This window comes from Triticum dicoccoides, chromosome 4B (assembly GCF_002162155.2).
Source record: "Triticum dicoccoides isolate Atlit2015 ecotype Zavitan chromosome 4B, WEW_v2.0, whole genome shotgun sequence".
Classification (NCBI taxonomy): domain Eukaryota; kingdom Viridiplantae; phylum Streptophyta; class Magnoliopsida; order Poales; family Poaceae; genus Triticum; species Triticum dicoccoides.
The window spans coordinates 589,774,856-589,792,482 of NC_041387.1; the positions used below are offsets into that span (position 1 = coordinate 589,774,856).

The following is a 17,627-nucleotide window of genomic DNA, read 5'->3' on the forward strand; positions in this document are numbered from 1 at the left end:
CGCAACAGGAGCTCTCCTCATCCACCACGTGTCCCCTGGGATCCCGGGACCTCCTAATGGGCGCCTTCAGCGCAAAAGACGGACAGAAAGAAAATACATCGCAACTGGGATTCGATCCCTCGCCCTAGCGCTTCCACACGGAGAGGCTAACCACTGGACCAGCCAACTGCTTATGAATAATAACAGCGCGAAGTTTTTAAAGAATAGAACAACAGACGCGAAATTTCTTGCACATTACACTGTAGCGTTTATATTTTCTAATTATTTGAAAACATGTCACATATTATAGATGAAGTTCATGAGCATGCAAAAAAAGTTCACCAAAATGAAAAAGTTCAGGTATTAAAAAAAGTTCATGAATTCAAAAGAACTTCATCAATTTTCAAAATAGTTCATCGAGTTTGAAAAAGTTCATTGAATTTGGAAAAGTTCATTGATTTTGAAAAAAGTTAATCTATTTTGAAAAAAGTTCATCGATTTTCAAAAAAAGTTCATAGATTTTGAAAAAAGTTCATTGAATTTGAAAAAAAGTTCACTATTTTTGAAATTCGTGAACTCTTTTTAAATCAATGAACTTTTTTCAGTTTTTTATTGAAAAAGTTCATTGGATTTGAAAAAAGTTCACAAATTTCAAAAAGAAATTCATCGGATTTGAAAATAGTTCATCGGGTTCGAGAAAAAGTTCATCACATATGAAAAAAGTTCATCATAATTGGAAAAAGTTCATCGAATCTGAGAAAAGTTCATCATAATTATAAAAAGTTCATCGAATCCGAAAAAAGTTCACGATTTTGAAAGAAGTTCATCGATTTTGAAAAAAGTTCATCGATTTTGAAAAAAGTTCGGCGGATTTGAAAAAAAGTTCACTGATTTGAAAACAGTTCATCAGAAAAATGAATTTTTTAATGGATTTAAAAAACTACACAAATATTTGAAGAAAGTTCATCTAATTTCAAAATAAGTTCATTGATTTGACGAAAAAGTTCATGTATGTGCCATATAATTTATTGTCTCGGGAAGAAGAAAAATAGAAAACAAAAAGCAAAAGGCAAAACGAAATAAAATGAAAAAAACAAGAAGAAACAGAACGGAAAGAACAAGGGAAAGAAAAGGTTCCAGTTAACCACATCGAAGTGATTGGCGGGGTGGTTGCACTAGTATGTACTAGGTAGGAAATGCGGCTTGCCGCACCCAGCAGCACCGGTGCTGCCGGATACAGTAATATCCAATCCGATAATAGGTTCAGCATGGTGCCAACCAAATCATTATCTATAAACTTTCGACAACTAAGATGCCTCTATTCTGATGGAGCTTAAAGATAGGAAGTGTAGACAACTAAGATGCCTCTATTTTTATAGAGCCTAAAGATAGGATGTGCGGCTTGCAGCAGCTCTAAAAAAAAGAACTAATCACTGAAAATAGTAATGGTTTGATTCATTACATCACTTTGAGCTTGTCATAGAAAATGCAACATTGCATAACAAAAGCAAGTCCCAACGGTGATCAAAGAGAACCAATATATTCTATATGGTGATAGTAGTGTATTGGATAGCTCTATCTGAGCATCTTTCTTGTCGAGGAATGGAACTCAGAAGATGGAAGTGAATCTCGAGTGAAAAAATATAAGAATTTGCACCCCAAAAGAGTATATCCGCAAGAATGGCCCAAAAAACACCACATTACTAAAAAGTCTTCCTAGTACTCATGGAGGTACTACCAAAAGTAGGGTAACAAATCTCAAATTAGAACTATCTTTGAATTGAAATTTTATACTGGAACAGAAATAACATAAAGCAGGCTTGATAAATAAACCAATGTAAGGGTGAAAATATAAGAGGGGGAAAATATGCAACAAAACATGAATCTTCATTTTAGGATACCATTACCATATGAGCATGTCGCAGATTATCAAACAGAGATTATAATGGGCCGGTGGAAAAGAAATTGCCCGCAAAACAGAGCAGTAGAGACAATTGTCAGATTTGCCTTACTTATGATGGCATATATTTAAAAAGCATAGAAAATAGAATAGATGACTGGAGCATCTGTCATATTTGCCTTATCAGTGATGCCACAAAACCAGTTTTAAGCCCGAGCATATCAAACAAAGTACTCGCAAAGCAGGTGAGAACCTCGCCATGGCAAAGATATGATGACTTCTTCTGCTTCATGGTGATGATCATGACCTCAAAAATTGTCACGTCTCTGCCTCAACAATCTCTCCTTGTTCTGCATAGTGTGGCACATAGCATCAAAGGAAAAAAAAATAGAACCATATTTGGAACTAAGGAGACCTAATATTTTGTTATCCTTTTACTTTACAACAGGAACAGAAGATCACTGAACATATCACAAATTAAATTATATAACATATGCATATGCCAGTAAGCTAGATGCATATGACAGAACATCACTAAACATATCATAAATTAAATGAACAGGAGAATGTACTATGCTATTCTGAGCCCTTATGAAGTTATTCTGATATATATACCTTGTCTTCTAGCTCGCCCAGGTGTTGCGACGAAGGACATGCTAATGAAGATCCTTTGTTAGCCAAATAATTCAAAGTGTGTGTTCCATGGACAGTGAGAATATAATTTATGCAATGACGTTCTCAAAGCAAGCCTATGGATGGTGAATGACGGTAGGTCCTTCCAAGTCTTAAAGACATACACAGATATGACCTTGTCTAATTTCTGATGCTTGCATAAACCATGTACAATTAGTTGTTATAGCAGCTCTGTTATCCTTGCCTCTTATTAGACAGACTCAACCTTTAGCACACCCCGCATGCAAGTTTCATTCACATACGCTAGACTGAAGGATTCGGGAATTCCACAAGGTATTTATTTGTGAATTAGAGGTAAGACACTACAATTAAATATTAAGATTAGCGAATGAAACATCAAGAAAAATCAATGTATATTCTCAATCTACATTATGCCCAGTTGTAACAGACCTATCAAAAGTTACATCAGCATAGCAAGCTGAATTCAGCAACACCAAGGAGCTAATCAATTCATCAGCTCGGCAATACTCATATATAGACAACAGAGCTACGCACTCCTCTACTAAATATTCATATATAGACAGTGGGATACTTGATTGTAGAGGGAAAACAGTCATGATGCCATAGGAAGCCAAGGCCCAACCTGTACTAAGTTTTGCTCACGTGCAGCCATACTTGGGTGGACGAACAGGCAAATCAGAAAGAGAGAGGCACGCAGAATCAACTAACCTGTATTGGACTAAACATCTAAATCATCTCTTCAGAGATCAAATACAGAATATCTACATTCTGGAAATAGGGAAATACAACATCTATTACCTTCGAATTTTTCTTTCTCTCCCAGACCCGCGCGGCATGTGAGGCAGTAGGCGGCAGAACGAACGGGATGGAACCGACGAGGACGTAGGAGGAGAGGCCACCCTTTCTAGATGGAGCTATCCCGAGAATGATGGTCTGGTGCTCCTCCCATGGCGACGGTGTGCTCTGCTCCTTTCAGCGTGGCTGTCATACGCCTCCTTCCGGCGCTGCCATGATGTATATGACCGCACCTTGTGTGTAGTTTGTCACTGAATGAGAAAACAAACTGCAGCTACCATAGCAGCAATGCAACATACGAGATGGTTCTGTAAGCAGCAATAACTAAATGATAGATCCAACTCAGTTGGGACGTTGTGAAGCTTGTGGAAGGTAGTTATCAGTAAACAAAAAACCGAACACAAGGTAGCATACATAGCAACAGTTGAGATGGTTCTGTGAGCGGCCTATTTGGGTGGCATCTTCGTCAAATCGATTGTGGAATTTCCGCATAGAATGGATCGCTGGCTGGTAATAAGTAGCTGGAGAGATACAGATGGAGAGGGAGAGGGCCTGAATCTGAATAGTTGTACCTGGTAGAGGAGTTTCTCGAGGATGAGCTCTGCGGCGTCCATGATGGTGTGGAAGAGGCCGGAGAAGAAGACGACTTTGCGGTCTGTGCCTGCCGAGAAGAGGCCGCCGCTGCCGGTCGCGTCGCCACCGAACTGGTTATGGGAATCTTTGCGTCGACGGCGTGGGGGTGCAGCGCACGCGCCTCTGCACCTGCCGCTACTCGGCGACGAAGAAGATGCGGGCAGGGAGGAGAGCCGAGCGCCACAGTCGATGCGCTCCTCCAGTGGTGCAGCGGCGTGAGCAGCAGCATCCTTTCGGCGGGCAGGGAGGAGACAGGCCGGGGTGGGGTGGAGAGGATGGGCGACGACGACGGGGCAACCAGAGCGACCCCAGAGAGGGATTCTTCAGAGATGAAGCATCAAGTGGCCGCTTCAGGTTACTAACTTCACCTTCAGCAAGCTCCCAACCTACAAATAATTTATAAGTATGAGTTAACTACTACTCCAATATAATAAATAAACTTCTTGTTCCATACCATTCTAAATTTGCTCAAAGAGCATGCAAAAAAAAAACATCTAAGAGTTTACTCTTTCTTAATTTCCCCAGAGATTCTGAATAAAGAGAGGAAACTACTGGCTAACATGAATGCATGCAATCTAATATTAAAAAAAATTACCTGCAACAACATCTTCTGCAACTTTTGCATGCTGCTTCACCAAGTCCTCTTTAGCACTGATAGTCAAAAGAGCAGCAGAGAGCTTCTCACTTAAACTCTTCACAGAATCCTGCATATCAGCATCTCCTACACTTGTAGAGACCTCTGGCAGTGGTAGTTCACCATGCTGTGGGAAAGAATCATTTGGCCCATTTGCACATGTTAGCTTCTCATTCAATGATTTTCCTGCTTCAGTTTCTTGGGTTTCATCGTCTCTAATTCTTGAGTGAGCTACAGGTGATTGGCTATGATTTGGGGAACCACCAATGGAGATAGGCTTGGTATCCTGTATTTGCCAAAAGTGAACAAAGTGAGTATGTTCTCTGCGAAGCATTTGCCAAAGAAATTTAAATTTATGAATAGTCTACAAAAGCCTCAAGGCATCATCTAATCACTGTACCAGATGAGTCATTCCTCCCAGGTCCCAGCTCCTCTTTTTGAGAAGTTGAGCTAGGCAATAGTAATCTGCTAAACCAACATAGTGGAAATCAAGCTTGAGACCTGTTAAATAACCAGCAATTATCTTAAAACTGAGATAATAAATGAGTCTGAAGCAAATTCTACACATTCAGCCCCATCATGAAGAAAAGCAGTATGGAATTCATTCAGCACGGCGGCTGTCCAAAACTTCCTTCAAACTATGCCTATACGAAATAACCAATATACAACAGAATAATCAACAACAACATTAGGATCAAATAGAGAGCAAAGGGAAAATAGAGGACCAGGGAATACATAATCAATGACTCATTTAGCAAACATACAGCTCAGTAGAGAATTAGAGTATTCCAGAATGACCATACAACTCGTCACACACAAACGAATCACTTGTATCAGCGGATAGACATATTAGTCGTATCACATCAGGCAGGTTTTCAACAGATTATTCAGACTTTTAGAAGCAGAACCTAAATCTCCAAGTACGAGAAATGATAGACGACCAAAATAGGTCGAGGAGTTGACAGAATCAATTGAATGAGAAAGTATTACCCTTCAGGCAATGGAGGGCGCCATCCGGCGGCTTGAGAGGAGGTGCAGAGATCCGGCTTGTGCGGCGACGCCGTACAGAGGCTTCTGCCTGCCCGCGACGACGGCAATGGCACAAGCTCGACAGAGGCGTGCAGTGGCGGCGATTCCATCCGGTGGCGCGAAGAACGACGACAACGGCGACATGGATGGCCATCTAGCGGCTCACACTCCTCCCGGTGATGCCGGCGCGTGAGCTCGACTGAGGAGCTGCGGCGCGGAGCACCAGCGGCCGCGGTGCTTCCCGGCGGGCGGCGGACTGCGAGGGCGGCCCTGAACCAGGCGCCCCCCGGTGGGCGGCATGGAGGCGAGGGGCGCACCGGCGAGGCCCCCATCTGCGCCGGCGGCGGAGAGGGTGCGGCGGGGCGGCTTGAGGCAGCAGGCGCAACGCGAGGCGAGGGCGCGCGCCGCGCGGAGGAGCACAAGGAGGAGTGCGAGGGCGAGCAGCGCGGCTGGCCGCCACGGGAGGAGAGGCGACAGAGAAGTGGGGAAAGGAGAGAGAGGCGGCTAGGGTTCAACATTCTGGCTTTTATATGTCAGCGTGAGAAAAGACGATAATGCCCTCATTGGGGCATGGGACTTACAGGCGGTGGCACGAACCGGAGAGCACTATTTGATCCAACGGCCAAGACCTCCCCATGTCGCGATCCAACGGCCAGGATCTCCCCATCTCGTGATCCAACGGCCAGGATCAGTTTGGAAGGCCAATCCAACGGTTGAAAATCCAAACGCACGGGGAGGCTTCATTTTGGTCTGGACTCTAACAATGGGATTAAAGAGGGAGGTTGCTTGTTCAAATCTCCGCGAGCGCACTTTTTTTTGGCGTGTTAAAAACACAGAAGAAAAAACTCCTATATGGGTCAGCCCAGCGCGGGGCGCTGCAGGCGCCCGTTTGCAAAATACACCTTAACGACTCTGCTCGACAGAGGGATCGAACCAGGGACCTCCATCTTTCTATGCACGAGCATCGCCATTGCGATAGACAAGCTTTCTTGGTTTGCTACGGCGTGCGGAGCTAAATGTATTAGAGACCCGAACATTTTCTCAAATTCCTAACACGAAAATTATTTTGAAAAGGTGTTTCTTAAAAAGAGAACACTTTCCAAATTTTAGAAGAAAAACTAAAAGGCTTGAACAAATTTTTGATAAACTGAACACTTTTTAAAATGCCGAACATTTCTTGAATTTAGAGAACAAAATTTTGAAATCAAGAACAAAATTTGAACATGAACATGTTTTTAAAGCATGAACATTTTTTTAATCTTGAGAACAAATTTTGAAACGGAGAACAAATTTGTAAGCTCGGAAATTTGAGAACAAAATTTGAACATGAACATTTTTTAAAGCACGAACATTTTTTTAATCTTGAGAACAAAATTTGAAACAGAGAACAAATTTGAAAGCACGAATTTTTTTAAAAGCATGAACATTTTTTTGAATCTTGAGAACAAATTTTGAAACGTAGAACAAATTTGGAAGCGCGAACAATTTCTTAAAGCATGAACATTTTTTGAATATTAAGAACAAATTTTGAAACAGAGAACAAATTTGAAAAATCCTGAATATATTTGGAAGCGCAAACATTTTTTGAAAACCTAAACAAAAAAGTTGAAGTTTGGTACATTATATTAAGTTCAAAAGTTTTGCACTTTTATGTGTAACGAGAACAATTTTTGAATTTTGAGAACAATTTTTAAAAAACTAAACATTTGATGAAAAGGCAAACAAAATTTGAATATTTAGAAAAAAGAGAAAAGAAAAAGGAAATGAAATAAGAAAACAAAGAAAGAAAACAAACAGAAAAAACGAAAAAGAAGAAAAGAAAAAGGAAACAGAAAGGAATTTGAAAATCTGAAGAACAAAAAGGAAATAGAAAGAGAAGAAAAGGAATTGAAAGAATGAAATAAAGAAACAGAAAAACAAAGAAAGAAAAAAAGAAAAAAATAAAAATAAAAATAAAAAAAATAAAAAGAAAAAGAAAAAGAAAAAAAACGGAAAAACCGATGAAAGCAACGAAAACCCGGTTCAGGGAACCTTCTAGAAGGTTCACAAAACCGGATTGGGCAGCTGGTAGCGTATCTAAGTGGGCTGGCCCAGGCAGCGTCGCTCGGTTGTCCCTCCTGTGCTAAGCGCCCGCATTTTGCCGCAGTGAGCGGCCAATAGGAAATTCCCTAACGCTCGCGTGCGTCAAGAAGACAAGCATTCGCGCAGGGCGCGATTGAATGAGCTGGCCCGTTTCTTGGCGTTACAGCGAGCCAGTGCTAAAAATCCCAAAAAACAACGCTATACCTAGGAATCAAACTCCCAACCCAACGATAGAGAGTGAGCGTTCCTTCCCACTTGAGCTGTTGCGTGATTGCAAGCAAAACGCGGCGCGACTACTTAAGAACTATATGTAGTGACTGATACAAAAATAAAAAATCGACCATTGAACATTTGTTGATATACGTTGAACATTTTCGTAATATACAATGAACATTTCTCAAATACCCATTGAACCTCTTTTGTGATATATGCTGAACAATTTGAAAATACATATTTAACAGTTTTGTGATATAACTTGAACAATTTGAAAATATACATTGAACATTTTTCTGATATATGCTGAACAATTTTGAAGTACACAACGAACATTTTCTTAATATAAGGTGAACATTTTCTTAAATATATGATGAACATTTTTTTAATATGCTATGAACTCTTGTATAATACACAAGAAAGGAAGAAAAATTAAAATAAACAGAGGAAACACACTGTTCATCATATTAAAGTATTAATGAAAAAATGCAGGATGAAACATTTCCTTAATGTAAAAGAGAAAAAAGAAAGAGAAAGATAAAACTAGAAATAGAAAAACAAAAATAACTAAAATAACTAGAAAGGTAAAACCGAAAGATAATAAATAAAACAAAACAAAAAGGCAACAGAAGAACACGAACGAAAAAACAAAACAGCGAACAGGCAGCACGCTCTGCAGCGAACTGGGCCGGCCGCCCGCGTGCGCTTCAGTGAAGCTGCAGCAGTTTGACGCACGCGGGCGTCAAATAGGGCTCGCCGCGTCCCCTGGGCCCGCTCTCGCTCGGCAGCCGCGCGCGTCCCAGAAACATCCTCCTCTTTAGCCCATTTAGGCCCATGTGAGCCCGCCACTCACATCATTCCCGGTCCTCATATGCGGTGGGGTGATGTACGGCAGCAGGCGCAGCGCTAGCACAAGAGAGAAATTAGGCGAGGTAGGAAGCCGAGACAGCAGCGTCCGCCTCCCTCCCTTGGGCCGACCAGACCCTAGCCCCCCACCGCATCGCCGCCGGGCCCCTCCGCCGCTCAGTCGCCGGCATCTCGCCGAAGGGCGCGTCGAGCTTGCCGGATCGGCCCCGCTGCCGCGGATCCAGTACGGGTTCCCTACTCTCCAGACCCCCCGCGTCCATCAGTTCTCCGTTGCTTGATCTGCCCGGGTCGATTGCTTCCCTGGGTTGCGATTTGGTTTCGTAGACTGAGCCGTGATCGGGATCCGAGAATCTTGGGCGGGATTCAGTAGGATCTTATATAGGGATCAAACCTTATTGGAACGATCGATCGTCCCCCTTTCTTAGCTGCTTTTTTATTTATTTTTGGGCGCAATGTCCCGATTGTCAAGTTGGATTTGGGTTGATGCCATACAGACCCATTCGGTAATTAGCTAATGTGTTTTGTGGATATTTCGCAGCAGAATTTGATGCTGAGTGTGTGGTGAAATGATGTCCACATGCATCCTCACTTAATCCAACATCAGAGACTGATTTTAGTGGATTGCTTGAGTAGAACTGATACTTCACTATGTTAGATAGAGGGCACATCACTCCAGAACACATGTGATCTGAACATAATTCCTGTGTTTTAGTATCACTTCCTTAACCACAACGACATGGGATTAAGCTGTTCCCCAACAGATTCAGGCAAGAAAATAATCCATTACGCCACAAAATCCAAGTTTTAAGCGGTTTCACCACTTCCGTTGGATGAACAAAAGGTGAATACAGCATAACAGGTTTAACTCATGAGTTGTAGTAAAGCTTGTTGGAATGCCAATGTTAATTCACGAGGACACACTGAATGCAAAGTGGAAACATGATGCAGAGAAGGAACATATGATATGTTTGATTATATCTGTCTGACTGTGCATACACGTAGCAATCACTGGGTATTGTGTAATTAGGATCACCTTAAACTTGCTATTCCTTATCAATTTATGATCATTATCATTATTTGTTAGAAAATGTCAAAGTTGAAACCAATGTGGTAATACTCTGTCTCGTTCAACATGCAGTGTAATTTATGCATTCCTTGTTATGTTGGTTTTGCTCGTATCAGGCAGATAGTTGGGTGTCCAGTTCCAAGTAATCCTGTATGTTGTTTGGTGCCATATCATTAATCCAGTATAACAATCTTTGGTCCAGATGGCTCTTAATGAACGTCTCAGCAAATTTAAACAACAGCAGGAGAGATGCCAGACAACTCTATCCAGCATTGCTGCAACCCAAGCTTCAACCACAAAGTCACACAATGCTCCAAGGTCTAGACCAGCAAATGCTCCGTCAGCTCCAGCAAAACAGATACAGGCTATTAAATTCTCAAATGATACAGAAAGGCTTCAACACATCAATTCAGTGAGGAAGTCTCCTGTCGGAGCACAGATCAAATTAGTTATTGAACTGCTTTACAAGGTAAGTTGCCAAAAGTTCCACTTGATGGGATTACCCCATCTTCCATTATTCCGCCCCATGCGTAGTGTGATACGGTTATCTGTTATCTGTTTTTCCTTGCAAAATAGCTACTAGTATAAATGATCATGCAATGCAAGTTGCTCATGCTGTTGCTCATGTTGTCTTATAGGACAATAAGTGATTTTTTGGATAAGTTCTGCTGTTGCTTATGTTGTCTTTAGGTTAGAGAAAAAAATTACAGTACTAGTTTTCTCTGGGTAACTATAAAACGAACAGAGCAGTGATGTCATAGGATATTGCTGTTGCTTTTAGTGACAAATATAATATATAATTGCGCTCTCAGTTATCAGATACTGGTGGTCCTAACGCAAAAATGGAGATATTTATTCAAGCCTGAAAAATGGTTCTGCACCTTATTTTGCATATTTAATTCTTGATTTTTTTCCCCAACTTATTAGCTTAATGTCAGACTTAATAGTACAGTAACAAAAGGAATGTTCTCTTACAGTGTTTGTCCTGAATATATGTTATAATGTGTTCTGTGTAAAATAATACCCCTCTTTTCTTGTGAACCTGCAGACAAGACTTGCTTATACAGCAGAGCAAATAAATGAAGCAACATATGTTGCAATTAATAGTAACAAGGCAGTCTTTGATAGTCTGACAAACAATCCCAAAGTACAATTTGATGGGAAGCGTTTCTCTTACAAGGTAATTGCATCGAGGATTATTTTGTTACACGTTGATAATTGAAATAGTTTCTCTTCCGTCGTGAAAGACTCTGTCTTTCATCTTACATAGGTTGCATATTGACCCGCCATTTGAAATTATGCAGTCCAAGCATGATTTGAAGGGGAAAGATCAATTGCTTCATTTGATCAGAAGGTTTCCTGAGGGTCTTCCTGTTGTGGAGGTCAAGGATTCATATCCAACCGTATTGGATGATCTACAGGTGACTATTATTCTTGGTCTAAGATTTTGAGCAATCTGGTAGGTGCCACATTATTTTGCATGCTGTGCATCAAATTTGATGGTTGAACTAACTGTATATGTATTCAGAAACCAAGTAGTCTTATGTACAGAGGTTCGTGATTTTAATGTTGGGATCTTTTAGCGATCCTTGTTTTTTTTTTCCGTATATGTAAAGTACAGTTAAGTAGGATTCCATTGGTTATGTTCCAAAATTCTTATTACAGCGTAATGCTCAAAGCTACCTTTTCTATTGGAACAATTAACAGGATCTCGAGCTTTTATGGAGGTTAAATTTTAATGTTTGTTGTTGCTTTTGCGTGCACTTCTAGTGGTTATTGGAATATTTCAATGGTTGATTACTTCGCTGCTGGTAAATAATTGAACTTGATGGACTGTACACAACAGCACAGCCCTTCAGCTAAGCACAAAAAATGATATTTAGTTAACTTGAACCAGTGAGGAACTGAGGAATATATGAAGTTGATGTGTCCCATGACAGGCAATTTATTTGCTTGGAAACAGTGTTTCCTGGTGTCTGATGGAACACAGCCATAATGAATCGGTGAAATTACTTGCAGTCCCATAGTGGTGTTTCTTTGCTGCAGATAAATAGAGCAGCAAGCAAAGCACGACTTAGTTTCAAGATATTGAAACTAGGCAGATCGTTTACTGATCAGTGTTTCAGTACTGGTGTTACTTTGTGGAGTCAGTCTCTTCATTGCATTGGTGTGAGCAAACTAGGAATTCATCCCAGAAGTCCGATGTATATGGCTGAAATCTTGTTTTCCGCAGGCTCTCAAAGCCTCAGGTGATGTCTGGTGGCTGTCAAGCATGGACTCCCAGGAAGACATTGTGTACCCAAATGATCCCAAATCGAAGATCAAGGTCGATGCCGACTTGAAGCAGCTGTACCGGGAGATAGAGCTGCCACGGGACATGATCGACATCGAGAAGGAGCTGCTGAAGAACGGCCACAAGCCAGCAACCGACACGACCAAGCGGCGTGCAGCGGCGCAGATTCATGGCCAGCGACCAAAGCCGAAGGCCAAGAAGAAGCAGAAAGAGATCACTAAAAGGACCAAGCTCACGAATGCGCATCTGCCTGAGCTGTTCGACCTGCCCCGTTAAGTGCAAGAAGCAAATGGCGCATATAAGTTTCGGGGCATTTATTCATGTGGGAGCTCGCAATAATACTTTTATATACACAATCATTTTTGTTTCTGTGTTACTCTACCATTGGGGGAAATGATTGATGCATCTCAAAACTTAAAACTGAGGATGGGATGCTTATGCTTGTTATATATCAAAGTTATACTTTGACAATACATTGTGCGTTCCTGTATAAGATATTAAAATGAATTGAGATGAACAAGCGACCTTGCAATGGTCATTATATCTTTACTGTTATTACTACTCCCTCTGTCTCATAATGTAAGACATTTTTTGACACTAGTGTAGTGTCAAAAAAACGTCTTACCTTGTGGGACGGAGGGAGTACATGGCAATTTGTGAGGTACCGTCTCTCAAGAACCCCTCTATATAGTCACCAGTGTAATAATGTCAATACTGTACTTCTTTTTATGTCACCAGTGTAATAATGTCAATACTGTACTTCTTTTTATGAGAAGGATTCGGATCGATTATAAAGGTTCCATCAGAAGTACAAAGCACTCCTAGACCAGTGAACGACCACTGTCTCCGCCGGAACAAGCCGCTAACGCTAGGGTACTATTTAGTTAGCTTTGTACTCCCTCGACTCCAAAATATAGTGCTATTCTCGTGCTTCAACTTTGACCATAAATTTAACTAGCGAGACCGACAACGGCGGGAGCAAAAGTTATACCAGTGAATTCGTATTCAAAAATAGATTTCAATTATATAATTTTTTCTGCCAACGGAGGGAGTACTAAAATCCATCTACGATCACTAAATTAGGCTCATGCAGTCACTTTGATCACTGGATTTTAGACTGTCTGATTTACAATCAGTAAGGTTGTTTACGTGCAGCTATGATGGCATGATCACTAGGGTAGGCAGGGTTGGCTACTGGATTTGCGTAACGTAACATACAGTCTGAAGAATTCGTACTCCCATGCCAGGTTTGCCTTTGTTAGAGCCCAGCAGTGCTCAAACTTTCAGCACGGGAAGGGATCTGGTCTGAACTTGTTCCGGTTTCATGAACCGATGAGCACAGGTTTTGGTTCAAAGCCATATTGATATACCAACATCAACAAACAAATGGACCTCAAGTTTAACTCAAGATTTCAGAAGTGACCTTGTCAGAAAATCGAGCAGTTGGATAAGGACAGTCCAGATAGAATAGCAGAATATACGACAGGAATGATCCATGGATATAACCCCAACTTGTACCTTTTCCAGTTTAGGGGTTTTATTTCATAATTGAGTTTTCCATGATTTCATTCTTGGCAGATCAAAAGATAAATGACAAATGATTTTATTTTGTATCATCTACATACAACAAATGCATATGCAAAGCAATTATGTTACACTGGTGAGGGTTTAACTTATTTCATGCTAAAACTAACTATAACAATAAGTTTCTGAGTTTTGGAAGGAAAATATGATTATTATTTATTAGTATTGAAAATTTATGATGTTCAGATGTTTTTAATCAAATCGGGCTGTGCACCTTGGCCCAGTTGGCCTGTTCGATCCAAACAGCCCTAGCCAAACATAGAATTGTAGACTCAGTCAAAAAACTAAAAGACCCGACCCAACTATGGCCAAAGGAGCTTAATCACAGATCTTATTACGAATGTTTGTTGGCATGGATGTACATTTGTTCTTGAAGACTCACAAGAATGAACCCAGAGCCATCAGATGGGCTTGTTTCACAAACTGTACAGTAACAAAAGAACGAAGCATTCAGATGAAAAGCCCACACATACATCAACAGCATTCTGGACACCCCTACTGTCGCCCATGTAGACGATTCCAAGGATTTTGAACTTTACAATCTTTTATCATGTGCAAGATGGTAAAACATATTCACTGACACCGTCCTGCTTTTTCTAAATCAAGAGGACTGATGGCATACTTTCACCTGCACAAAGGATATGGGAATAAATCCCCTGTTAACTAGCCTAGTGGGTGGAACTGAAGGAGAGTAAGCACAGATCTGATGACTGGCGAGCACCATCCATGTCAACCATCTACAAATAACCAACATAAGAGCAATTCAACTTAGAGCTCTATAACTAAATGGAAAAATGCATACCTCTTTTGAAATGAAAATCATATATACCTTGAATCCTACATGATCATAGAGCCTCCGAGCTGGCAAGTTATCCTTATGTACATGAATATAAATACTTTCAGCACCTACAATAAGGGGCGAAGGTATCAGCGGATGAACTACTATTATCTGTGGTTTTACAATTCCAGACAAGCCTAATGCTTTACCATCGAGTCTTGCAGCATCAATGGCCAATAACAACATGTTGCTGGCAATCCCTTGACGCCGTGCATACTTAGCAACACAAACATTGGTTAAATATCCAAATTTTGGCTGATCTGGCTGAAAGATTCTAGAGTAAAATGGCGTGTTTCCAGGCTCCTGTGAATAATTTCGAAACGTAACTTCCAAAGACACAGGCAGGAGTAATACAAAGATATTGGTGCTATTTTCCATACCGCGGGATATGTCTCCCCATATAGAGGATGCCTGACACATAGATCTACCGTACCAACAACACTATTCAGCACAGTTCGTGTAACGTCATCATTCTTTACCTGCAATATATTACCGTGGGCAAGATGTTAATTAACCGTGAAATATAAGGAAAATATAATCAAAGCAACATTTAAAAGTGATTGAAAATGTAGACCTAATTTTTGTTTAAAAGATCTCTAACAACAGAAAAGTGAAGTTTTAACTTGTCCGTTGTTGGGTAGCCATTTTCGCGTGTCTTCCCTCAAAGCATATCTCAGAACTAGCATAACATACTATTTCATGAACAACATGCTTACACAAAATGCAGTAATAAATGGGTTACAAATAGCTTTACTCTCATACCGCAACAAAACAGGTATACTTCTCTCCAACCTGCCTGCTACATCGTTTCTTTAAAGCATGAAATTCCTGCAGTGAGATGACTGACGATGATACATTTGACATATTGCAAGAAAATGATACACGGCTACAAGTGTCAACTTTTAAATGATCAGCTGGTGGAAAATGTGCACGTGTCGACATCATTACCATCCCACTTGCCTCTAGTAACACAAAAATATGACTAACTGATTACACACGTACCTGTGATGCAAACTTTCTTTTGAAGCTTTCAACATAGCTGCAGTGAGAAAACAACAGTACAATAGATTTTAGTTACAAGGATATTAACTACTCCCTCTGTAAACTAAATAACTAATATAAGAGCGTTTAGATCACTACTTTAGTATTCTAAACACTCTTATATTAGTTTACGGAGGGAGTAACAAAAAGTGCACCAGCACTGTAATTTAGATACTAACCGATCGCCTGACTGATCTTCATAATGATCTTCTGCTCTCAACCATGCGGCAATCTATAAAGTCTTGGTAAGAAGAGATGTAAGGCATAGTGGTAATGTAAATGTTATTTCGTTACTTCATAGCACTAACTAAATTGTGAAGGTAAATGATTTGGAATATAAATGTTAGTATTTACAGATCTCATGCTCTGAGCTTATTAGCATGAGAAACAAAAGACAGGTAGCCTATTAATTATTGTCACTAACTCATCATAAACACATGTGCCGACCATGTCAATCAGAAATGGACGACTATAAGTTATTGCCCAGAATCAGCGAATGTATATTTTTTGCAAGTAACAAGAATAATACCCAGTATTCCTCATCCATTATAGCCTCCCGAGCAACATAGCGACCAAAATATCTTGTGTATTTGCAATCACTTTTCTCAATAGGGGGTCGAAGACGATTGAAACGGAGATCAGGTGGTTCTGCTGGATGCAAAGGTGTTGGCGTCGTCACTGTTGTCCTATTGGATAAACTTGATGAAACTCCAGGAATGGATGCTTTTCTGGCAACATTAACACTATGGGCAATCATTTCCTCTTTTCCACCGTTTGTAGAGACCACGGGTTCATCTTTCCTGAAAGAAAAAACTGATTTTGCATGAAAATAATGCACGACATGGGCAAAATGTAAGCGTGATGTGACCTTTCACATATCCATGCTAGTTCTATGCTTACAAAGCAAGAAAAGACCACGAGATTCAGAAACCTAATCCGGGTAAAATTGGGTTCTAGTCGTACCGCGAGTATTCAGCTTCACAATTACACGACAAGTAATGATATGTTTTCAAAGTACTGTGCAGTTCTGCATCCGAGCAAAAACACTTTGCAGCATTGTTGTTTTCCAGAACAACATATCAGTATCTTTATCTTCTCCGCTTTGAATGAAATTGTAGCAAAAAGTTGGCGATCGGTAAATTAGCCCACAAGAATTCAACAAATAATAATGTGAATCATAGATCCTAAACTGAACTATCTGACTACCCTTCCGGGTCAGGAATTGATGAATAATTACATCTTGCAACAGGCAATCAGTGTCCAACGAAGCTCTCAAATCCTTTTGATCTACTTGATCCCTATTCAAGCAGGCATGTCCCTGCCTTTGCTGCAACGAGCGGCTAAGAACACGAAATCCCTCGCTCCTCGAACAAGAAAAGCTACCAGTCTAGCAGTCCACGGACCCGGCGACCAAACCGACCGCAAACATAGGAAGTGGATAAAGGCTGCTCACATCGGCGTGGCGGCGAGGCGCCGGCGGAGGAGGACTCCCCGGCCACCGAAGCCGCGCCGCCCGCCGGCCAGCGGCGGCGGCGGCGCGACGGCTCCGCTCGCCATCCCGGACTTGCTAGCTCCTGGTCCAAGGGGGCAGGGGGTGGAGGTGCTCTCCGGCGGCGCGGCGAGGGGAAATGCTGGGCGCGGCGGGGTCCGGGTTGGCGGTCTACCCGGGAACCGCACCACCAACCTCGCGGCTGCTTCCCCCTCTCTGCCTTCAGCTCTCTGCTAGTAGTTGTTCTGCTCCCTCTATCCGTGTCCCTTTTTCTGTGGGCCTGACGCGTCCGGTTTGCTGGATTGGGATCTTTTTTCCGGTGGATGGCCGCCGCCTACAGCTTGTTTCGTGCGCACTAAGCGCCCACGTCTCGGCGCCGTGGCCCCGCAGCTCTACCGCGTGACTGTGTGAGTGACCACATGATTCGCCATATAGGGCATTTTGTTTACAAATAATTATAGTGCGTCTATTCATTCATCGCATTATCCTTGTGGCTGCCACATGTGCCAAGGAGAAAAGCACGGCAATAT

General features: G+C 41.4%; 3 protein-coding genes across 9 annotated transcripts; 1 reads left to right on the top strand and 2 right to left on the bottom strand.

Moving 5' to 3' along the window:
* Positions 1 to 1,847: 1,847 nt before the first annotated feature.
* LOC119291618 lies at positions 1,848 to 6,107 on the bottom strand. Of its 7 annotated transcripts, none has more exons than XM_037570412.1 (6): positions 5,586 to 6,107; positions 4,996 to 5,096; positions 4,557 to 4,881; positions 3,901 to 4,347; positions 3,332 to 3,579; positions 1,848 to 2,229 (listed from the first exon to the last, which is right to left on the bottom strand). In XM_037570412.1, exons 1-4 carry the CDS (start codon positions 5,776 to 5,778, stop codon positions 4,097 to 4,099), a joined length of 870 nt encoding a protein of 289 aa, XP_037426309.1. In that variant the 5' UTR covers positions 5,779 to 6,107; the 3' UTR covers positions 1,848 to 2,229; positions 3,332 to 3,579; positions 3,901 to 4,096. The 7 variants fall into 7 exon arrangements, with proteins under 7 accessions (XP_037426309.1, XP_037426307.1, XP_037426308.1 ...); XM_037570410.1 differs by having other exon boundaries at positions 3,332 to 3,596; XM_037570411.1 differs by having other exon boundaries at positions 3,332 to 3,602.
* A 2,718-nt stretch (positions 6,108 to 8,825) lies between these two features.
* Positions 8,826 to 12,686, top strand: LOC119291620. The gene is made up of 5 exons (XM_037570414.1): positions 8,826 to 9,009; positions 10,055 to 10,321; positions 10,901 to 11,032; positions 11,157 to 11,273; positions 12,086 to 12,686. Exons 2-5 carry the CDS (start codon positions 10,055 to 10,057, stop codon positions 12,419 to 12,421), a joined length of 852 nt encoding a protein of 283 aa, XP_037426311.1. The 5' UTR covers positions 8,826 to 9,009; the 3' UTR covers positions 12,422 to 12,686.
* Positions 12,687 to 14,034: 1,348 nt separating this feature from the next.
* LOC119291621 lies at positions 14,035 to 17,335 on the bottom strand. The gene is made up of 9 exons (XM_037570416.1): positions 17,062 to 17,335; positions 16,138 to 16,408; positions 15,788 to 15,840; positions 15,570 to 15,606; positions 15,330 to 15,395; positions 14,948 to 15,046; positions 14,717 to 14,870; positions 14,559 to 14,635; positions 14,035 to 14,466 (listed from the first exon to the last, which is right to left on the bottom strand). The coding sequence occupies exons 1-9, from the start codon at positions 17,163 to 17,165 to the stop codon at positions 14,398 to 14,400; spliced, it is 930 nt and encodes a 309-aa protein (XP_037426313.1). The 5' UTR covers positions 17,166 to 17,335; the 3' UTR covers positions 14,035 to 14,397.
* Positions 17,336 to 17,627: the final 292 nt, after the last annotated feature.